Source organism: Mytilus edulis, chromosome 11 (assembly GCF_963676685.1).
Source record: "Mytilus edulis chromosome 11, xbMytEdul2.2, whole genome shotgun sequence".
Taxonomy (NCBI): domain Eukaryota; kingdom Metazoa; phylum Mollusca; class Bivalvia; order Mytilida; family Mytilidae; genus Mytilus; species Mytilus edulis.
The window spans coordinates 20,845,658-20,870,430 of NC_092354.1; the positions used below are offsets into that span (position 1 = coordinate 20,845,658).

At 33.4% G+C, this 24,773-nt stretch overlaps 1 protein-coding gene across 2 annotated transcripts in view; it reads right to left on the reverse strand.

The window, feature by feature from the left end:
• The window catches only part of LOC139494671 (mothers against decapentaplegic homolog 4-like), a 31,939-nt gene extending 11,113 nt beyond the window's left edge, over positions 1 to 20,826 (reverse strand). The window contains exons 1-8 of one of the 2 annotated variants that reach the window (XM_071282833.1): positions 20,715 to 20,826; positions 18,631 to 18,899; positions 13,935 to 14,109; positions 13,179 to 13,208; positions 11,448 to 11,519; positions 9,455 to 9,598; positions 4,313 to 4,426; positions 2,884 to 2,955 (exon numbers count right to left, since the gene is read on the reverse strand). In XM_071282833.1, the coding sequence (XP_071138934.1) occupies positions 2,884 to 2,955; positions 4,313 to 4,426; positions 9,455 to 9,598; positions 11,448 to 11,519; positions 13,179 to 13,208; positions 13,935 to 14,109; positions 18,631 to 18,867 (844 nt within the window). In that variant the 5' untranslated portion in view covers positions 18,868 to 18,899; positions 20,715 to 20,826. The remainder of the gene's footprint in view (positions 1 to 2,883; positions 2,956 to 4,312; positions 4,427 to 9,454; positions 9,599 to 11,447; positions 11,520 to 13,178; positions 13,209 to 13,934; positions 14,110 to 18,630; positions 18,900 to 20,714) is intronic. The other variant, XM_071282834.1, reaches the window with a different exon arrangement.
• Positions 20,827 to 24,773: the final 3,947 nt, after the last annotated feature.

Genomic DNA, 24,773 nt, shown 5'->3' on the forward strand with positions numbered 1-24,773 from the left:
CTAAAAACTTTCTGTTTGTGATACAGTGTAACCTGCCTAATCTGACACCTGAGTATTCCAACATCCTGCTTGTGGTCCCAAAATAAACATCCTGCTTTAACCGACACATTTTTCGTGGTCCCAAAATAAACATCCTGCTTTAAGCGACACATTTTCATGGTCCCAAAATAAACATCCTGCTTTAACCGACACACTTTCGTGGTCCCAAAATAAACATCCTGCTTTAACTGACACATTTTCATGTCCCAAAATATGCCTATCTTGGCAGAATAAACATGATTTTTCTGACAACCTGCTTTAACCGACATTTTTTTCTGGTCCCCCAATGTGTCGGATAACACAGGTAACACTGTAATCATCAAAATGTGGAATTTGTGAATGCAAGAATCTCATAATAGCAAAGTTTTGAAATTTAAATGATTTCTTCAGTATGAATATCCTGAAATGTTTCCAATATCTTTCAACAGAAAATTTAAGTTATCTGGGTTTTTTTTAATTTAAATATGGCAAATACATGACTTCTGTTGTTTTTTTTGGTGCTCAGTATTGCCTTTTGAAATATTTTATATCAATCACTTCAAATTTCTCGTCTTGATTTTTCTTTAATTGAAAGAATTAACTTTTTCAGTAACATCTTGATTCCAAATTACGCACTTAGTTTTACTTCTGTATAAATACAGTTTTTACTTATACAATGCTAAGATTATAGGTTTTGTGTATAGATGGTAAGTTCTTTTTTTTTTTATATACTGTAAATTCAGAAATTATTGTGTGCATTTATTATTGTGATTTTGTCATTTTAGACTTAAATGTGATTTTAACTTTAAGGATTTTCAGAAAATCCTCTTTAATTCATGAAAAATATTTCAAAATGCGAATCTAATTTATTGCATTAACCACTCTGTTGCATTTTTTACCCATTAATAAAAATATCGCAATAGTTTCTGAATTTACAGTACATCATTACATGTACAAATGACGAGAATTTTGGTACAGGTAGTAATATTCAATTGTTACAGACTTACAGTACTGAGGTTTTTTTTGTGTGTAGGTGGCAGTGTTACAGACTTACAGTACTGAGGTTTTTTTTGTGTGTAGGTGGCAGTGTTACAGACTTACAGTACTGAGGTTCTAGGTTTTGTCTGTAGGTGGCAGTGTTACAGACTTACAGTACTGAGGGTTTTTTTTGTGTGTAGGTGGCAGTGTTACAGACTTACAGTACTGAGGGTTTTTTTGTGTGTAGGTGGCAGTGTTACAGACTTATAGTATTGAGGGTTTTTTTTGTGTGTAGGTGGCAGTGTTACAGACTTACAGTACTGAGGTTTTTTTTGTGTGTAGGTGGCAGTGTTACAGACTTACAGCACTGAGGTTCTAGGTTTTGTCTGTAGGTGGCAGTGTTACAGACTTACAGTACTGAGGTTTTTTTTTGTGTGTAGGTGGCAGTGTTACAGACTTACAGTACTGAGGTTTTTTTTGTGTGTAGGTGGCAGTGTTACAGACTTACAGTACTGAGGGTTTTTTTTGTGTGTAGGTGGCAGTGTTACAGACTTACAGTACTGAGGTTTTTTTTGTGTGTAGGTGGCAGTGTTACAGACTTACAGTACTGAGGTTCTAGGTTTTGTCTGTAGGTGGCAGTGTTACAGACTTACAGTACTGAGGGTTTTTTTTGTGTGTAGGTGGCAGTGTTACAGACTTACAGTACTGAGGGTTTTTTTGTGTGTAGGTGGCAGTGTTACAGACTTACAGTACTGAGGGTTTTTTTGTGTGTAGGTGGCAGTGTTACAGACTTATAGTACTGAGGTTTTTTTTGTGTGTAGGTGGCAGTGTTACAGACTTACAGTACTGAGGTTCTAGATTTTGTGTATGGGTGGCAGTGTTACAGACTTACAGTACTGAGGTTCTAGGTTTTGTGTATGGGTGGCAGTGTTACAGACTTACAGTACTGAGGTTCTAGATTTTGTGTATAGGTGGCAGTGTTACAGACTTACAGTACTGAGGTTCTAAGTTTTGTGTATAGGTGGCAGTGTTACAGACTTACAGTACTGAGGTTCTAGGTTTTGTGTATGGGTGGCAGTGTAACAGACTTACAGTACTGAGGTTCTAGATTTTGTGTATGGGTGGCAGTGTAACAGACTTACATTACTGAGGTTCTAGATTTTGTGTATGGGTGGCAGTGTAACAGACTTACAGTAATGAGGTTCTAGATTTTGTGTATAGGTTGCAGTGTTACAGACTTACAGTACTGAGGTTTTTATTGTGTGCAGGTGGCAGTGTTACAGACTTACAGTACCAAGGTTTTATGGTTTGTGTATAGGTGGCAGTGTTACAGACTAACAGTACTGAGGTTCTAGATTTTGTGTATGGGTGGCAGTGTTACAGACTTACAGTACTGAGGTTCTAGGTTTTGTGTATAGGTGGCAGTGTTACAGACTTACATTACTGAGGTTCTAGGTTGTGTATAGGTGGCAGTGTTACAGACTTACATTACTGAGGTTCTAGATTTTGTGTATGGGTGGCAGTGTAACAGACTTACAGTACTGAGGTTCTAGATTTTGTGTATAGGTGGCAGTGTAACAGACTTACAGTACTGAGGTTCTAGATTTTGTGTATGGGTGGCAGTGTAACAGACTTACAGTACTGAGGTTCTAGGTTTTGTGTATGGGTGGCAGTGTTACAGACTTACATTACTGAGGTTCTAGATTTTGTGTATGGGTGGCAGTGTTACAGACTTACATTACTGAGGTTTTAGATTTTGTGTATGGGTGGCAGTGTTACAGACTTACATTACTGAGGTTCTAGATTTTGTGTATGGGTGGCAGTGTTACAGACTTACATTACTGAGGTTCTAGATTTTGTGTATGGGTGGCAGTGTTACAGACTTACAGTACTGAGGTTCTAGATTTTGTGTATAGGTGGCAGTGTTGTTCCCCGTCCAAGTAGCACCTTCAGGAGCAGCTGCAACAATAAAATAAGCAAAATATTATTGTGATTAGGGAGACAATAAAAATGTAGGCATCTTGAATTGGTTGTTCTAAAAATGCAGGCAGTTATAAAAGCTCTACTTGTAGCATCCAAAAATATCATACATGAACATTGCATTATAAAAGAATACACAAGCATGTGGTTTACAGATCATAACAGACAGTTGCTAACTCAACAAAAAACAAGAGTGTGTCCCAAGTACAAGGATGCCCCATCCGCACTATCATTTTCTATGTTCAGTGGACTGTGAAAATGGGGGAAAATCTCTTATTTGGCATTAAAATTAGAAAGATCATATCATAGGGAGCATGTTAACTAAGTTTCAAGTTGATTGAACTTCAACTTCATCAAAAACTACAACAACCAAAAACTTTAACCTGAAGCAGGACAGACGAACGAACGGATGGACTAACGAATTGACCTGATTGACCATATAAAACTTAAATAAGTGGAATAAATCAAACATATCTTGAGATGTGTCAAAAAGTTATATTTTAAAGAAAAGTAATAGATTAAATTAAATCACATGTAATCAGATTTTGGGCTGATTAATGATTACAATGATAACTTGAAAAATTGTTATCTTTTTCTCAAGATATTTAATTAACACAATTACAAATAACCCAAGTCTGTTGCCAAGCAATGAATCAGAAAATATATCAAGCTCACATTATGATTGCAACAAAATTTCAGGAACCTCTGAAATCTAGTTCATAAAAAATTACAAAAAAAAATAATTGTGGTTTGGACGATTATAAATTTACAGCTTTGCCTTCAAAGTAAAATGGTCACTTGTCAAATCCTACTTAGAAAGTTTTAGACCTTTAAAGCTCTTCTTTTAAATTATTTAGTTTTAAGAACAATATGTCAACTATGATTGATTCATTTACTGATACTTTCTTATGTCCAGTGGCAAATACCAGAAGACATGGAAGGACTTCCAATCATGCCCATTGTGCCTGAAATTTTGGGCCATGTAGCTCTGTGCCCAAATTATGTGACAAGATATAATCAAAGTGCTTGTAAGCACTGATGGTGAAAGATTGCTTTAATTTATCAGTGGGAAAAACTTAAATATTGCATAATGTTTAGTAAAGTTAGCATATCAATAAGAGAGTTATCTCTCTTAGACCAGTTATTGGATTTTGAATATTACGACATAAGTATGTTTTTGGTTTCTTTTGATTTTTCTCTAGATTTATTGTGACTATGCATGTACATGTGCTGTGAAATAGATATTATTAATTGAAAAGTGATTTTGCGTTTGTGAAATTATTAATTGAAAAGAAGTTATTTAATCTATGCCAAAGTAATGCATAAAATTACTTACTTCTAGGAAAAGGACTTAGGGCTGGTTGTGCCTGAGATACATGAGGTATTTGGTTGCCATAACAATCCAACGGTGACTGAGGAACACCATGGGCATGACTGATGGAACTGGCAGCTGTGATTGGATAAAAATTAATCATTTGACTAAACGTACATATCAAGTGATACATTAACTTAAGTCAGCTGTGATTGGATAAAAAATTTATCATGTGACTAAATGTACATATCATGTGATACATTTACTAAAGTCTGCTGTGTTCAGGAGTTGAAAAAGAGATTTAACTTAAAAATTTAAAATGTCATTCCAAAAAATATATGACAAAATATTACGTGCAAAACTAACAACAATAGTTAAATTTGTAGGAAAACAAAGTTTCGAAATACCATTGAAAATCTTTTTTTTCATAACAGAAAGTGAATCTCATAAGATTCTTGACATTTGCACATTTGACATTGTATTAAAAGCAGAATGGTAAAACTTTACAAGGAGAGATGTAAAAGGCAGACAGGTAATTCTTCCTTGAATAAAATAATTTATAATTTTTCTGCTAGGTGAATTTATCCTTCATTACAAAAGGAATTTTCAATGGTATTTTCAAATGTGGTCTACTTATGTCAAACATCAACCATAGAACAATGTAATTTACTACACTTAAAACAATTCATTGCAAAAAATTATCAGTAAAATAATTGTGAAATTCAAATACACTGAATGAAAATCTTCGACTAAATAAATTAAATTTCATAACAGTTTAAAAATATCATTTAAACATGCACGTAACAGGGCTCACACTACTTCAGAATTATAGGGAGAAGTGACTTCTCTTTTTGAAACTGATAGGGAGAAGTGGAGAGATTTGAAAGAGAAGTGCTCATTCGTGCGGTGCGCTGCAATGTTTGGATTTTACAATAGTATAAAGGGCAATATGTAAATAATGTTCTTTTCATATTGTTCAATTCATATCTAAGTAAAAAAAATACAATTAAAGTTACATTTGAAATTAAAAGTTGTTTAAGTTTTACTAAAGTTCTTGTGAAAAACTACCAACTAAATATCTAGCACTAAAAAAAAATAAAAAAAAATTTTAAAATGTAAAGAAATTATTATATATCAATTACAATTTAATTTAAAATTATCTTGTGTATGAAATTCAGTGTTTCTAATAAAAAAATATAAAAGTTATTAAGCTAGGCCATAATATATTGATATTAGTATGATAGTCTCAGAGTTAAGCAACTTTAATCAATAGTTTGAAACAATCCTTAAAAAATATAGGGAATTATATACACCAATCAATTAGATCATGTAGATGTAACCAAAAGTCTCTTTATGCGTGTGGAATTCATAATTTTTCCCTTTGGGATCAATATTCTTCTGTCAGCTGTTCTATCCGTGCGTCCGTAGTAATTATTGTAAAAGTACGGATTTCGGTCATAGCTACTCCTGTTCAGATTCGTAGTTTAGAAATCGGTCAATGGCGGACGAATGCAAGAAAATTTACAAAAATAAACGATGTTTGACAAGTTATTTGGATAGGAACATGAAGTTTTTAATGCAATAAATGGATTAAAAATTTACTGGAGGCAACTTTTATCACGTTTAAATGAAGTAATAAACTTATTTTGCCGCCGAAATTTAGGTTGATGTACGTTTTTGAGTAACAAGCACCGGAACTTGCAGAAATGCACGAAGTGATAAAAACTTGTATTTTTATCAATTAACCTGCTACACACTGCGAAGACAATGCTTCAACCTCTTTTCTAAAGATAATGAATCGTTTATGTCTGAATTTCTTTAATTATCAATAAAAAACTGATGTTTCATCAACTTGGTAAAAATTGAAAATGTCCGATGACGGAAGGGACTGAAAGCGAGTATCGTCATGGACAGGGCGACTTGTTTTCGCTTTTGGGGGGTCGGGGAAAGCGAAGTGACGGTCGGGAAGGCGACTTCTTCGCCCAAGTCGCCTGGTAGCGTGAGCCCGTTACAATGAATCTTCTGTGTATATATCAAGGGAATATCAAAATAAAAGATCTCTTTTGTTCATTTTTTTTCTAACATGCCTGAAACAAATAGCTTAAATTCTTATGATCAAATTTTTACTTATAAGTTTAAAACACATGGTTTTGAAATGTTAATCAAGCTTATCAATGGTCAACTGGGATCATCCTTTTCAGGTAGTAAAATACTCTTGCTAAGGGCTATTCCAGAAAAAAAATGTATAGGGGGAGGTGGGGGGGGGGGTGTTGGAAGGCACATTATATTAATAATACATGGGTGATGGGTATCAGAGTAACTTTTCACACTAAAATGCACTATAATTCTCAATTACAATTGTCTGGGTGGTGGGTGCTGACAAAAACTGCCTTCCAAACACATTTTTTTCTGGAATAGCCCTAAATTATTTCAAAAGTTGTTCTTGTCCTCATTTTGTACAAACTATTTGCCACTGAAAATTTAGTAAACAATAATCAATCTATGATATCAAACAGTTTATGATGGGAGTGAAAAGGGGAGAGAAACTTATAGATCATGTCAAATTTTGTGGACAAGCCATGTACTCTTTATTTGGTCTCTCATAAAACAACTGAAATTTTATACCTCGAAATATGACAACCCGAAGAAGTCAATTCTTACTAAAATCTAAAGTCTAACTACTGGCTGGTGGAATTGAAAATATATAGATCAGCTGTAGTGTATCAACAAACTGTGGATTCAAATATTTCATGGATAATAATTTTCATGGATTAAAGAAAATTGCATTTTTATGGATGTTTGATATAGTTGTTTTCCAAAAGTATGCATTCAAGACTACAAATTTTTTTTACGTCATTTAAATTTGCAATTTACCAACATCCTTCTTATTACAGGGGATCAAATTTGCTTTTAATAATGAAAGGTCCAGGACCATTTTAAACTTTCAGTGAAAGGTCCTCCATAAGAAATTAGATCTTTGTGTATTGTGAATTAGTTTAAAGAACAGTAGATCCTTGACTTTTGTAATTTAGAAATTGAAAATCCTCTCCTAGAAAAGATAGGTCCTGGACCTCAAACTCGCACTATTTTGAATCCCTGCTTATTCACGAAAAACTGGTATCCCTTAGTTATAATGAATCCATGTAGGCACTGTAACCGTGTTATCTACACATCAATCTACTCTATAAGCTGCCTAAAATGTAACCTAGAATAAATAAGCAAGCAGCAATCTAGAAGAGCTGTAAGTTTGGTAGAAAATCATCAAATCAAATTCTGCTCCATAAGTCACAAGTCTGATGCCCTAGACTAGTGAGGGCCCTCATGGGGTTTTTGATTATGTGATTACTTGGCCGTTTTTTTAATGATTATTTGATTATTAAGCCAAATATTTCATGATTATTTGATTACCTAGGACTGTATTTTTAGTTTATGATTATTTGATTACTAAAGATAAGCAAATATTTAATGATTATGTGATTATATTGGCAAAAAAATGGTGATTATGTGATTACTAGGACCCCCCCATGAGGGGTCTCACTAGTAAAGTTTTATTTGGAAGAGTAAGGTTGGCAAAACATTGATAAGACACAACAGAAAATAGGTCTCTATGAAGCATAGAGATAAGATATAGGAACCAGTATGTAAACAAAACAAAATTTCTATGAATAATATAATATATACATATATCTCTCCAGAAGAGGCCTGGTTTTTGAAACATCTTAATTAACTAAGTGCAACCTTCTAGGCTTATAGGACTTTATGAATGTCCTTTACCATCAAGCATCAAACGGTCATTTTTGGATACCCATAACGTCAAACAGGTTAAAATTTTACTGTGATTTGTCACAAATGTTAAAGGTCTCAAATAATTATTGTTACTGTTATTTTTGGATAAAATCAAATGTGATTCTTCAAAATCAGTCAAAATACATCAAGTTGAACTGTTCATAAAATCTGCATGAATTTTTTTTTAGTTCTTATCTGAAAACTGGAAAATCCCGCCTTTTATATGAATAAATTCCCATTCTCCAAAACCAAAAGGAAACTAATGTCATTATATTTCAACAACTAACCAAAGTTTCATGAAAATGGTTCAAGGCATTTCTAAGTTACAGTTAGAAACTCAATTATTACCATGATCACCCATGTTATAAGGAATAAATTACGACAACTCAGAAATGCAAAATCTGAAATTTATGAAAATTGAAAGAGGGCTTAGATATAAACAATTCACCAAGGTTACATGAAAATTGTTGAAAGCATTTTGGAGTTATTGTCCAAAGTGTTGACCACTGAAAGACAACAGTATATCATAGTAAGTACTGTAAAAAGTAAAAGAACAAAAATAACCAAACTCCAAGGAAAATTCAAAAATCTCTAATCAAACTGCAAAATCAAAAGCTCAAACAAATCCAACAACTACATGAACTATATAATGGTGTATAAAAAGCTAAAAAGAACACACATATCTATAAATGTACTATTATAGAAATTCACATATAAAAGGATATACAAATGTAGGCAGACATACATTATAGGTAAATATGCAAGCAAGCAAGACTATATGTATTATGAAGCAGACGTGCAGTTACATCACCATAGCAACTATATTCTATGCAAAATAAGCCATTAAATACAATCTGTCAATATCAAGCTTTCAATGCTATTTTTATTCTATCAGTAAGTCTCTCAAATAAAGAAATTTAAAAAGTCCTAATCTCTAAATCTTATCTAATTTTCATAATCTCTGATATAATATTGAAAAGTAGTAAGAAATTTATGTTAAAACTGTTTGTTTTTGTTTCAATTGCTTTTTAAAAAATATTTTCATCAAATTGACAAAAATTAAATTAAAAAAAATCACAGAATTCAAGTTCATATACTTGTTTCAGTGAGCTTTTTGAACCTACTCCTTTTGGTTTTATTTTCATCAGTTTGTGTGAATTGCAATAATAAACAAATGCATTAATTTTCAAATTAAAAGTATTATTTTTATGTTTTATATCATGATTTTGTTTTAATTGTTTCCATTTATTTTTCAATATTTTACTTGAAAAATAAAATTGAACTTGACACATTATGATTAGTAATTAAAAAGTGATTCAAATCAGTGTACAGAAAAAGCTTGAATATAACAGTCTGTAACACACACAGCCAAACATTAACCTGACTGGGGAGAAGGTGAAGACAGGGGCTGTGGGGACATGGCGTGGATAGGGTTCGGTCCAGCCTGCCCCGCCCCTGCCAACTGCTGTGTCTGGTGTAGCTGCTGGTGTTGAACTGTGCTCTGAGGGGTCGGTGACCCTTGACCTAGATAAACAACCAATTAAATAAATCACATCTCCTAAAAAAATAACTCAATGATAATTGAATTGACGTCTGCCAACATTTATTCATTCAGCTTTTAAAATTAAATACGCTTAAATATGCAGCATCATCAAAGAAACAAAATTATCATGTTTACAAGAGTTAAAGCTATTGCATTGTGGGAAAAAAATTATTTTTATGTAAACATTTTCTTATTGTCACCTTAAAACTCTATTCTATTGAAATAAACTGTGTATGAACTTTCCTCAAAAGAATACAATTTATAAAGGGAAGGGGTAAACATGTTAAAGCGTTAACAAACACAACTTTTTTTGGCATATAGATTGAGGTCCAATTCTGAGGCCTGTGTCTGATGAATAAGAGAGATCATTTAGATTCTTCAACACACATGGCTTGTTTCAAGCTTAACAAATGCTGAACAAGGGCGAGAAAAAATAACCATAAAAAATCTAATTTTCATAATGCTCAAAATTTAAATTTCAAATTATTATAATATTTTAAAATTTAAAATTTAAAATCACAATTTAAAGTCTATGATGATGCTGCAAAATTTTCTAACTTTCAAAATAATCAACTTAACATTACAAATTTTATTTACAAAAAAAAATACATTTAAGCTGACAAATCATGCATGATTTTTATAACAGCATTTCATTGGTCAATACAAAAAAACATAGATTTAAAATTAAATGTGATTGGCTTACAACACGTCTGCCAGTCATTTAAAATCAAACAATATAATTACATCACAGCAATGGCTATTTTATCCTTCTAGGCCCTGAAACATCTTATTGTGAACATTTTCTGTGCAATTGTCCATCTACTATGTGAAATTTAGCAAGGTCAACCGTTTTCAAAGCAAGTGAGCTAGAAATGCAGATTATAAATTGAAAATATCATAAATAAATATCAATTTAAAGTATTTATAGACCTTATCCTACTTCCTTTATTATTAAAATTGTTAAATTATTTTTCCTCTCTATTACCAGTCAGGGGAAGTAACTTTTTTAAGTTACTTGTATAGGTAATTTTTGTTTTTAAAAAATATAAAATTACTCAATAGAGTTGTTTTAAATTTCAATAAAAGCAGGGACTAAATGTAGTTTAAATATTTTTACATCATTTTATATCATAAATTTAAGAATTTGTAAGATTTGAGAGGAGAATAGACATAAAGGTTACTTTAAAAATAATGACAAAAAAGTTACTTGAATAAGTTATATTGTACATCTTTGAAAGAATTAGTAATAACACTTATTTTAGGAACATATGTAATCGTTTTGGGTTACAAATTATAAATAACTTCAAGTCTTTTTTAATTCATAAGTTTCTATCTATTTATATCTGTCTACCTTCAAGATTTTGAAGGAAAACGATATTTTAATAGTCCCAAGAGACCAATCTTTGACCAAGAAGCATCGATATCAAAGATAAATGTGTCAGAAAAGCAATTAGTGTTTCAGAAGGATTAGATTTTATATTTCATGGGAAAAATAACCAGATGTCTGTAAAAATTTGTTAAAACTAGTAAAATTTGTATAATTGGTCACCTATAAAAATAATATTTAGAAAAGTTACTTATATAAGTAATTTTTAAAATAGCCTTGTTTTCAACATGACTTATATAGGTAATTTTAAAAGTTACTTGTTTAAGTAATGCCCCTGACACACATTTTTCTGCATGTGGTTTGATGGTTTCTCAATGTCACATTTGACATGCCATGCTATGAAAACAATGTGTGTTTTCTGAATCTGACTAACATTATAATTTGAAACCACTAATTAGCATAAAATAGACACCACATGACATCATCAACCTATGACAACCTACCATGTTGACTACTTGCCCCTTCCATACCGATATCACTTCCATATTCATCTTTCACCAGTCTGGTGGGTGGAGCTAAAAATAATAAACAAAATAATGAATCAGTTTTAGTTCTTGCATTGAGTACAAATTCAAAATTATCGTCATGGTTACATCATTGAAGTAGGGATTGTCAAACCAAAAACTAAAATAATATATCTAAACACATCATATCTTACTTCTGATATTTTAATTCAAATGGAAACCATGCGGGCTGATGTAATGGTTTCACTCTTTCAGTGAACCACGCCAAATAATGTATGTATAAGCCTGTCCCAAGTCAGGAGCCTGTAATTCAGTGGTTGTCCTTTGTTTATGTGTTACATATTTGTTTTTCGTTCCCTTTTTTATATATATAAATAAGGCTGTTAGTTTTCTCGTTTAAATTGTTTTACATTGCCATTTTGGGGCCTTTATAGCCGACTATGCGGTATGGGCTTTGCTCATTGTTGAAGGCTGTACAGTGACCTGTAGTTGTTAATTTCTGTTTCATTTTGGTCTCTTGTGGAGAGTTGTCTCATTGGCAATCATACCACATCTTCTTCTTTTTTTTTATGAAATTGTTGTCCTTACCATAATTTTGCATAAAAATTTTCAGTTCATATCAGTATTAGCCAGCTGGACATGTGTATTATGTTTCAAACTCATGTGACAAAGTAAGCTTTAGCATGAACTACCTAATAATGAAGGGTGAACAGACACAATAATTTGTCCCCTGTACATGTATGCCCCACTTGCACTATCATTTTCTATGTTCAGTGGACCATGAAATTGGTAAATTTTGCATTCAAATTAGAATTCATATCTTACAGAACATGTGTACTAAGGTTCAAGTTGATTGGACTTCATTAAAAACTACTTTCACCAAAAACTTTAACCTGAATAACCTTGACAAAAACCTTTAACTTCAATCGGGACAGACGGACGAACAGATGGACCAACGGAGGCACAGAAGAGAAAACATAATGCCCATAAATGAGGCATAACAAGAATGTGTCCATAGTACACGGATGCCCCACTCGCACTATCATTTTCCATGTTCAGTGGACCGTGAAATTGGGGTCAAAACTTTAATTTGAAATTAAAATTAGAAAGATCATATCATAGGGAACATGGGTACTAGGTTTCAAGTGGATGTGACTTCAACTTCATCAAAAACTATCTTGACTAAAAACTTTAACCAAAACTTTAACCTGACTTCGCACTATCATTTTCTATGATCAGTGGACCGTGAAATGGGGTCAAAACTTTAATTTGGCATTAAAATTAGAAAGATCATATCATAAGGAACATGTGTACTAAGTTTCAAGTTGATTGGACTTCAACTTCATCAAAAACTACCTTGACCAAAAACTTTAACCTGAACCAGGATGGACGGACGAACAAACAGACGGAGGCACAGACCAGAAAACATAATGCTCCTCTACTATCGTAGGTGGGGCATAAAAATAGAATGCATGTCTATTATCATAGACCTCACATATAGAGTTCAAATGGTTACTGTATCAGTTTCTCACTTGGAATTTTTCATGGTGAGTCCTGGACTCATCACTTTTAGAATTGGTGAGTCCAAGTAGATTTTGAGTCCAGGAAGCATGTAATTTTTTGTGTGTTTGTATGATAAAATACAGTGTATAACTATATGTATACTTATTATATCTTGGTTTCACTCTACACATTCATTGATGTAATTACCTGCATGCTGTATGGTTAATCCTGACAAATCTAAAAATAGAAAAAAACATGATAGTCTAAGTTTTAACAAAATGCAAAAAAAACAACAGATAAAATTCTGTAAATTCAGAAATTACCAAAAAATTATTGTTTTAAAATATCAATTGTTTATATCATATTATGTACTAAAAAAAGTGAGTTAAGAAGAACAGTACATGAATTTAAAAACTAACTTTAATATAATAGTCTTTATGTTTATCTGTACATGTTACCATTTTATTTTTAGTTCTTTTTTTTGTACATAAATAAGGCTGTTAGTTTTCTCCTTTGAATTGTTTTACATTGTCATTTCAGGGTCTTTTAAAGCTGACTATGCCGTATGGGCTTTGCTTATTGTTGAAGGTCGTACGGTGACCTATAGTTGTTAATTTCTGTATTATTTTGGTCTCTTGTGGAGAGTTGTCATACCACATCTTCATTTTTTATATCTATAATTATTGATAACCAACATGACAAAGACTTTGTAATAAAGGTTATCAGATAAGATTTCTAGGAAATTTCAGATAATATAAAGCTTGCAAGTTAAGAAGTTTTCATGATAATACACTGACAGAATGGAAAACCCATTGTATATTTTTAGCTATATAAATGTTGTTTTTCTTAAACATAGTAGCTCTTATTGCTGCTTAGAATTTTCTCTCTTTTTCTAGAACCTTGATTTGAAAGTAACTGTCAAAATCAAACAGAAAGAAGACCTGTGTTGAACCTCATATTTACCTATCCCAGGGGAAACAACTCTCTCATAATGATAAGGATTAACACACACGCTATCCTGCTTCAGGTCAAAAGCATACTGACAGTATTTGACATGCTTCAGTTCATTTTTATGCAAATCAGGCCACCGCCAAATACGCGCATAAATCACATGAGGGAAACCTTTCCTTCCGGCCACCTGTAAAAATACAAAAACATGGTAAGAATAAGCACATTTTTGTTTTACAAATCATTAGGGCTATTCCATTAAAATGTATGTGGGAGGGTAGGAAGGGACTTTCAAAATATCCCTACAACCAAGAACCATTTTTTTGGATAATTTGACGAAACATGCGTAATGGTAACAGATGCACACTGAAAAAAAACATAGCCCACATTCAATATTTTAACTTCCCTTCCTAACCTCCAACATACATTTTAATGGAAAAGCCCATATGTTGTCTTTCATGGATCCCAGGGGAGTAGAGACTACCCTTTGATCATCAATAAAAATGTTTCTCAAGATTGTAAATGTTTTAACCAAAACAAAGTCAGGAACATGCCAGTTGTTATCTTATAGTTCATATCAATGTGTGTTGCATTGTTGTTGGGTTATTTTTGTTGCACTTCAGTGTCGCTGTTGCTTTGTTGTTTTCATTTTATAGTTGATGTTTTTCCCTTGGTTTGAGTTTGTTACCCAGATTTCTTTTCTCTCATTCGATTATATGATCTTTGAACAGCTGTTTACATGGTCTACTACTGTTGCCTTTATTCAACGTAAGCATTCAATCATTAACATTAATTCAATTTTCAGTTTCTTGAATTACAGAATAACACCCCCATTCAAAAATCATGGATCCATCCCTAATCATTCATTCTTTTCAGATTCTCTGTGCCAGGTTGTGTTATATTCTCCCAGTGGCAGATCCAGGGGGGGGGACCCTTCCGGGGGTTGGAACCCCCTTTTTTTTGGCCGATCAATGCATTTGAATGGGAGCATATAGTTGGAACCCCCCCCCCCCCCCCTTACTCTGGGTTGGGAACCCCCCCTTTATAAAATGGCTGGATCTGCGCCTGTCTCCTGTGCATGAATTGTAAATCTGTGGGATTATTCCTGACTAGTATGGAAAAAAAACACACAAAAAGACATAGAAAATTAGTATAGACTGTACAGACAATTTTAATTATATGTAACACATATAAATATAAAAAGTTAAAGCATTCTTTCACCTGATTTTTGGTGCAGCTGGTGTTGCTCATTCTATTATTTAATTATTTTTTTGTGAAGTGTTTTGTGAATTTTGTGTGTATTCTCATCTCCATTTGAAAATGCTGTTTATATATATTTTTTATCTCCTGAATTTAAAGTATGAGACGTCATTATGTGGAGAGTTTTGTATCATTCATGTCATTGGCATTCAAACCATTTATCTTATTTTTTACTATCATAAAGATTAAGATTCTATAATGGAAAATTGAGAATGGAAATGGGGAATGTGTCAAAGAGACAACAACCCGACCATAGAGCAGACAACAGCAGAAGGTCACCTACAGGTCTTCAATGCAGCGAGAAATTCCCGCACCAAAAGGCGTCCTTCAGCTGGCCCCTAAACAAATATATATACTAGTTCAGTGATAATGAATGCCATACTAAAGTCCAAATTGTACACAAGAAACTAAAATTAATCCACGCTGTAAGCGCTGAAGGCAGTTAACCAAAAACCAAGACAACCGTAATTATGAAAGCTGTGGCAAAGTTGACTCAACATTAAACATTCATATATAGTACATTTATGTTTATCTAATGATTTATTTATTAAGGCAAATAATTTATATGTTATCAAGATTTCAAAAGCAATGCATATAGCAATGTATATTTTTTATGGTGAGTCTGCAGTGGTACAAGTTCCCAATGAGTGCAGTTGTTCTACTTGGTAGTTAACCTTGGTTTTTTGGGAAAAAAATTGGTTGCTTATATAGGGAATCACTGAAGCGTATCTGGGAGCGGGCCCATCTTAGGTCAGTCAGAGGGCCCCCACTTATGAAAATTTCTGGATCCCCCAATGGGGGTAGGGTGATCCTAGGGACTTCTCCTACATTTCATTGTATTTGTTATATTGTCCCATACATAAATATATATGGTTTAGGGGTGGGGATCTCATTGGTTTCCAAGTTCTCAAACAGGAGGGGTAGGGTGATCCCAGGGACTCCCCCTATATTTTATTTGGTTTGTTATATTGTCCCATACATGAGTATATATGGTTTAGGGGTGAGGATCTTGATCTTAGGTCAATCAGTGGGCCCTCACTTATGAAAATTTCTGGATCCCCCACTGGGGGTAGGGTGACCCTAGGGACTTCCCCTACATTTGATTTAATTAGTTATATTGGCCCATATATGAATATATATTGTTTTGGTGTGGGGATCTCGACCGTTTCCAAGTTCTCAAACAGGAGGGTTGGGGTGACCACAGGGACTACCCCTATATTTCATTTGATTTGTTATATTGTCCCATACATGAGTATATATGGTTTAGGGGTGAAGATCTTGACCATTTCTAAGTCTCAAACAGGAGGGTGTACAGTGACCCAAGGGACTCCCCTATCTTTCATTTGAATTGTTATATTGTCCCATACATGAATATATATGGTTAAGGGGTGGGATGTTATATTGTCCCATACATGAATATATATGGTTTAGGGTGAGGATCTCGACCATTTTTAAATTCTAAAACAGGAGGGTTGGGTGACCCCCAGCGACTCTTCCTATATCTCATTGATTTTTCATATTGTCACAAACATGAATATATATGGTTAAGGGGTGTGGATCTCGACCGTTTCCAAGTTCTCAAACAGGAGGGGGGTGGGTAACTCCAGGGACTCCCCCTATATTTCATTTTATTTATTATATTGTCCTTTACTTGAATATATGCAGGGGCGGATTCAGTCAGAGGGGGGCGGACGTGCACCGCCCTTAAATTTGCAAAGCATGGGTTGTTCTCAGCTTAATAAAGAATTTTCCGATAATTTTACCTCAAATTTTTTAGCCTCACTCTGCTCGGAGAAAATTTATGTTTGCGCCCCTCCTAACCTAAAATCCTGGATCTGTTCCTCATATGGTTTAGGGGTGGGGAGCTCGACCGTTTCCAAGTTATTAAACAGGAAGGGGTAGAGTGGCCCAAAGGATGCCACCTATATATCTTATGATTTACTTACATTCAGGTATATATAATATAGTTGCATTATTTGTGAAAATAAAGAAAGAAACTTTCAGCTACTTTAATTGACCCTTCAAAATTGAGGGAAAAAAATAATCCTTCGAAATTGCAGTAATATGTTTACACTTTTTAAAAAAGCATCTCACATGCATTATCATCATTTATGACTGATTTAGACTGTGAACATGAACATGTATATTCTTAGATATACTATTCCCAGGTGCTTTTTCTTTCTTTTACATATATCTTTTGATTTACAATTCAAGTGTTTATATTCATTTACCATGCATAGATGTATTTTTTCACCTGTTTGGATTTATTTTGTAATTGATCGCCAAACCCGGAATTACCCTTATCCACTTCCGGAATCGGATCCGATATTGTAAAATTTTGTCTTCACGGCCGCCATTGTTATGTGTTTACAATGTTGTTTTCGTCAATCAGATACGATTTTACTCGAATTTATACAATATTTGTCGGCGATTTTCTGTATAAATCTAGCGGTTGAACAAAATGAACATCGCTGTTATGAATAATGACAAAAATAAGTTTTTAGCTCGTTCAATTGGAGACTGGTGAACATGGTGAAAAGGTTTGCAAAGTTAATTCTTATTTTCTTTCAAGTGGAAGGCGACTACGTCGGGCGTACCTAGAAACTAACTATCCTAGTCGAAATTCCGCTTGCAAAAGTGGAAGGTCGCGGACCTCGGACCACCGCTAATTTGCACACCTGCCTCCAAATTAAAAAGATACGAAAATTTCTTTTTCTAATTTGAAATTGCCGCAAACAGCACGAACAGTTGAACTTATTATATAATAGACTACTGACGTATTGATGACAAACAATATTCCTACGACTTTTGCCATTTGGGAAATCTAAACTGCTTGTCTTAAGATATTTTCGGCGATTAAATATTTCATACAATTGTTCTTTGACATCTGGCCAAAAGCACAAGTCATAATGAACTACACAAGGATTCTTGATAAGCACTACTTCCTATGTGTAACTTCAAAACTTTTAGATAAATCGACGATCATTTAAGGTTTTTCTAGTCATATTTTTTGTAATCCAGAATAAAAAGTATTAAAAAAGTGTTCAATTAGTTATATATAACATAGTACTAGTAGCAAGCTAGATAATGACAATGGCAAGTATTTCAGCATTTATTGGGTAGAACACAAATCTAGGGTGCTCGCATAATGCAGCTTAACTGCATAAAAATAATACAAGACTAACAAAGGCCAGAGGCTCCTGACTTGGGACAGGCGCAAAAATGTGGTGGGGTTAAACATGTTTATGAGATCTTAACCCTCCCCTTATACCTCTAGCCAATGCAGAAAAGTAAACACATAAAAATACACACATTAAAATTCAGTTCAAGAGAAGTTCAAGTCTGATGTCAGAAGATGTAACTAAAGAAAATAAACAAAATGACAATAATACATAAATAACCTTTTTCATGTACATGTATATGTACAAATGTATGTTTACAAATTTTATACCTGAAGTCTCCCATCTAATGTCCGCTGGATTGTCACACATTTAGAAGGATGTGCACCATTGGTTGTAATAGCTGTGATCAAACTGTCCAATTCATCCCTTTTCTCTTTCAGTTTTTTCACCAAGCTTTCAATGGCCCGTTTGGCAAAGCTTTCACTCTCTCCTCCTTGCCTATGGCACATTAGGCTGTGAACAATACTTAAACAGGCATCGGCTGATGTTGGAGCCTGGGACCCCATGGTGGTAATGGGGTTTAACTATGTTCCTTAGTCTGAAAGTTATAAAAGAAAGTTAGATTTGGTAATTTTTCTAACTCTACATGATTTTTAGGCATGAATTTAATGCTGAAAAAAAATAGGGTACAATGTAGGAACATTTTTGTACCAAAGAAAGGCAAATATTTTTTTCAACTGATTTCTTAGCAAGATAACAGTACACTGGCTCTGATTTTAAGAGAATTATTATAAATAATAAATGAAAAAGCTTTACCAAGAGGCAGTATATTTATTATTCAAAGGGACAAACATAAGCTCTATTCATGTATGGCACATTCGGCTGTGAACAATACTAAAACAGGCATCAGCTGATGTTGGAGCCTAGGACCCCATGGGGTTTATCGATGTTCCTTAGTCTGAAAGTTATAAAAGAAAATCAGAAGCTGTCATTTGTTTTAAATTTATGCCTCACAAATATCACATTTGTTTTTTTATTGTTTTTCGTTCATTATTTTGTGTATATAAATCAGGCTGTTAGTTTTCTTATTTGAATTGTTTTACAGTTGTCATTTCAGGGCTTTCATGATAGAATATGGTATGGGTTTACCTAGTGTTGAAAGCAGTATGGTCACTATGGTCACCTACAGGTATAATTGTGATGTCAAAATTTTTATGGAACTTTTGTGATGTTTGGTATTGGTGGACAAATACATGTAGCATTACAGGGTTAAAACTTAAAGACTTTGGCAATGATAGTCCACAGCTTAAATGTTGTAGCCAACATAGATAGTCATATATAAGAAAAGCCGAAATTTGAGTAGCCCAAACCAAATTTTAGGGGCCATTGCTGCTAATTTCATAACCTGAGCAATATTTAAGGTGTATTATACATGTAGATTGAAGCCAACGATAAAATATAGAAAGGACCTCTAGAGTTATTGGTCCATAACACTGGGATAGCAGAAGCATGTCAGAAATCTCATGCATTTAAAAGTTGTCCACTACTTCTACAAATACGCTGCTACCATCAATAAGTTAATTATTTTGCCACTTTTGGATGCACATTTAAAATTTAGACAAGAAATAAGTATTAGTTGATTTGAATTTTTGCTATACACATGATACATGTACATCATATATACAGTGAATTTAAAAACATCTTGGATTTGTTCTAGTTCATCTTATGTAGGGAAGTCTTGAAGCATTCAAGACTACCTGCATTGGTGGCAGTATGAGGTAGGGCAATGAAGTCTGGTATCGTTCTTGGGTAAAAAGATTTCTTCCGCACTCGGTCCTACAAGATGGTACTAAGTATCATGACTGTAAAGGGTTACTGTCTTATCAATTGGTTTTACATGTAACAGAAAAATACAGACATATAATTAAATAACAATAAAACTTTTAAAAGTTTAAAACATGTTTGTTTATTTTTGATAATTCATATTTCTTTTCAATTACCACTTGTTCCTCAAATATTTTTTTAATAAATTTTTATTCCTTTGAATCCATCAATATTTATTTTAATTAATTTATTTTTTTATACAATTCTTTATTTATACTTTCAGAATAATCAACAAGCAGATAATAATTTCCAAATAAACTATGCATCAAATCTATGCCATGTGCATGCTTTGTTTACACCTGAACAAGTAAGAACAAAGAACAGCAGACTTAATACAAAAATTAAAAAATAAAAAAAAATATGGCCTCGTATGTTAATCATGTCCCCACTCCCAGCATACTATGTCATAGCCAGACAGACTGGTGCCAGCTTCTGGAGGCCATTTGCCGGCTCCATTTTACTTAATCAATGAAACTTCAGGTGTGGAAATTATCTCCTCATTAACATCAGGTTATTATTGATTACTTACCCGAGCAACGATCAATTGTTAAGTCATCATTTTTAATTCATGCTTAATTTATTTATTTTTTCATGGCGCGAGTAAAATCAAAATAAACTAATACGCCTGCGCTGATGTCGTTAAGTTTACTTCCGTTTTAATTTGTTGTTATTTGAAGGGGCACCTTGCAGGGGAAATGGGGGGCATCATTTTCATCGTATATTTTTAATCGCTTCCTCGAATTATTCAAACCAAACCATTTACAAATATTCGCTGATGTCGTTAAGTTTACTTCCGTTTTAAATTGTTTATTCGAAGGGGCACATTGCAGAGAGAAAGGGGGCCATTATTTTTTTTATATTTATAATCAATTCCTCCAATGGTTCAAACCAAAAGTTAAACATGTACAAATATTTTTAAAGTCATTTATCATACACAATACAAAAATAGCATTGCAATATTAAAAGCAAAAGTATAAAGAATAAAGTCATAAAATATACCAAACTGACATTAAACAGTTAAAGGATCTTAAAGGAGCATGCACTTGCTACGATATATACATGATATATACGATGATAGTATTAAAAAAAACAATTAACACTAAAATATGTGATTTTTTTCAGTTTTGTTCAATCACTAATGAAAGTTAAATAGTGAAATAATATTTCGCTTCTACCAGTATGGTTCAAATTGGCAAAATAATAAGATACATGATATATACGATGATAGTATTAAAAAAAACAATTAACACTAAAATATGTGATTTTTTTTCAGTTTTGTTCAATCACTAAAGAAATATTGACTGATTCACTTGCAAGTATAACTCGATAATTCGACCTTATTGAATCGTTGTATTAATAGGAACTTCAATTTAACCCTTAACTAATTTTCTAATTTTTAAGGGTTCCGTCGAACCCAGTGTCTCGCCTACTTTTGCTGGTAGTCGCAAGTTCAACAAAAAATTCGAAAAACTGTTTTCCTCTAGATATTTTAGTCTATCTTTTAATTGTAAGAGTTCTGTTCAAGTTTGGTAAAAATCAAGGAAATCTATATATATATAGTTTGTGAATCTAATAAATGTTTTTAAAACTTTAACTGCAGACTATGTAATGTAAAATGGAAGAAAAACTAAGTCCATTTTTAAGTAAAGTATGGAAAAACATTTTTAACAAGAACAAAATTTTAACCAAATTTCCTTCTAGATACTAGCATTTGATCATAAACAAGTTTCTGTTCAAGTTTGGTACAAATCCAGGATAGTTTAAGAAAGTATTAAAATTTTAAAAACATTAACCACAGAGTGAATGTAATGTTTCCTGGCAGAAAAACTAAGTCTATCTATAAGTAAAATACGGAATTCAAAATAGGATGATTTTTTTTACAGAATTTACTTTTGGATACTGTGTTATGAATATTAACAAAGTCTATCCACAAGTTCGGTAGAAATCCAGGATAGTTTAAGAAAGTTATTAAAATTTCAAAAACCGCTAACCATGCACACCGTGAATATGTGACTCGACGACGACAACGCCGACGACGGAATGTAGGTTCGCTTCATGTTTCGCTTTTTCGACAGTTGTCGAAGGCTCGACAAAGAGAACAGAAGACAAACAATAGAAAACAAAACACAACATAGAGAACTATAACGCATCTAGCAACACGAACCCAACCAAAACTTAGGTGATCTCAGCTTCTCCGGAAGGGTAATTTAGCAGATCCTATTCCACATGTGGCAGCCGTCGTGTTGCTCATGTTAATACAAACACAGTAAGAATTAATACGGAGGGTGACCTTCTTGAAAAGGGTACGGGATTGTAGTAACGATAGTATGAACTATCATATATTCAGAGTCCGCCGCCCGTTAATTGATATATTAACGGAAAAAATAGTAAGGTGGGATGTGAAGGCAAATCATAACCACCATCGACCATGGTTGAAAAGGAGGTACTATTTATTCTTGCTAGTCGTTTTTAGTAAATTATAAGCGGATTTAGTTTAAACAATATTTTATTTTTCATAAACTGCACGAAATATAATTATACAAAATAGAGATACTGGGCAGTGGCATTCGAAAACAAGAAAAAATCCGTCTCCCTTAAATTAAAAAAAAATGACAAAATTAGGAACAAACTGTATAAGAAACTCGTATAATATAATTTTCAAGCGGATTAAGGGCAGTGGCGGATCCAGAAATATTTATAAGTGGGGGCCCACTGACTGCCTAAGAGGGGGGGCCGCTCCAGTCACGCTTCAGTGATTCCCTATATAAGCAACCAAACATTTTCTCAAAAAAGGGGGGTTCCCCTGCCCTCCCCCTAAATCCGTCTCTGTATGGGATGTGATAATGTAGCCCACTACTTATGGAGCCGGCTACATATGAGGTTAATGCATAGGCCATTTACATATTTACATGTCCTTCTTCTAAAATTGCCTGCTTTACGACCCCCTCCCCCCCCCCCCACACACACACTATTTTCTGAGTCCAGGATATGCATCCGCAAGTATATATAATATAAATACTTTCAAAAAGTCTTCATTAAGGCTATATACATGATATATATGGTTTATATAATGTTCCAAAGTGTCGCAAATTCATTTGATCAAGCCCTACTTTGGTATACATGACCTTTCATGACGTACGAGTACATAGACATATCTATATTATACTACAATGTATAATGTATATTTTTAATAAAGCCTTACCAAATTAAAGCCAGTCTGTTACCGCAGCCATTCAATTACTCAGTACAAGAATGTAAAATTCAAATCCAATCTCATTGTTCCTCTTCAAGAGCAATAGTTTAAAAATTGATAGGGAAGTACTGATATCTGAATAAATGATATTTTCGCACATTTAGCAGATTTTTTATCACACATCCGATTAATCCCATGAATCTTTGCACGTGACAAAATAAATCTCGTTAAAAAAAAAAACGTTGAAAATATATGAAAGTCTACATGGGTTAACAGGATAGCGGATAATGGCTGGCAAAATCTACAGAAAAAAATCATGGACCAAGATATTAGGAAAAGAGAAAAAAGGGGCCAAAAAATAAAGAAATGAAAAAAGTGTAATAATATAAAGAGTAGAGAAAAATGGTCAATGTGTATTAGAATATAGAAAAATTACATAAAAATTACAAGACTAAAGAAATGAAGATAAGAGTGTTTTTCCTGATTACAAATCTTTGAATTTTTCGAAAAACTAAGGATTTTCTCATCCCAGGCATAAATTACCTTAACCGTATTTGGCACAACTTTTTGGAATTTTGGATCTTCAATGCTCTTCAACTTTGTACTTGTTTGGCTTTTTAAATATTTTGATATGATCGTCACTGATGAGTCTTATGTAGACGAAACGCGCGTCTGGCGTACTAAATTATAATCCTGGTACCTTTGATAACTATATATCCGATTGCACGTGTTCAAATAATCAGGATTTTTCCAAATTAAAAAAACAACAACACCAGAATCAAACTTGACGTTGATCTACGCAACAATAGCTATAGGTCACACTACTACCGCCTGAAACGATGAACAAACCCCATACTGCATGTTCATTAAGCTTATACTAACCCTTGTTATCAAGTATATGTATGGTCGTATGTGTTTTGTAGTTTAAACGTGAGAGTTGTGTACCTTTGTATAATGATGCATATTTATCATGTGATGTAATCTGTCTCTTTGAAGTAAACGTGCCATGGCAATATATGTGTTTTTATTGCTCTAAGCAGATATAACTGTAGCGGGCATGGGGAGGTAAACATATGTACCCTCATGTACGTAATATGGTGGAGGACCCTGGCACCCGGTCCTTATCCTTGGACAGTTAACAATTGTGTGGAAACACAACATCAGAGTAAACTGTAAAAACAAAACAGTTGCATAGGTTTTGACACGGTAGAGATCATAAATCACGAAACACAACCATGAACACAAAACGAATTTTGTTGTATCCAGCTGCATTCTATTTTTGCCTCTCTAAAGTCAGGGGCAGTAATTCACTGTTTGCGTTTGATTTCTGCATGCCATATATATATATCGACGTATTATAAATCGGGCCGACGGGTTTCTTATTTGCTTTCATTA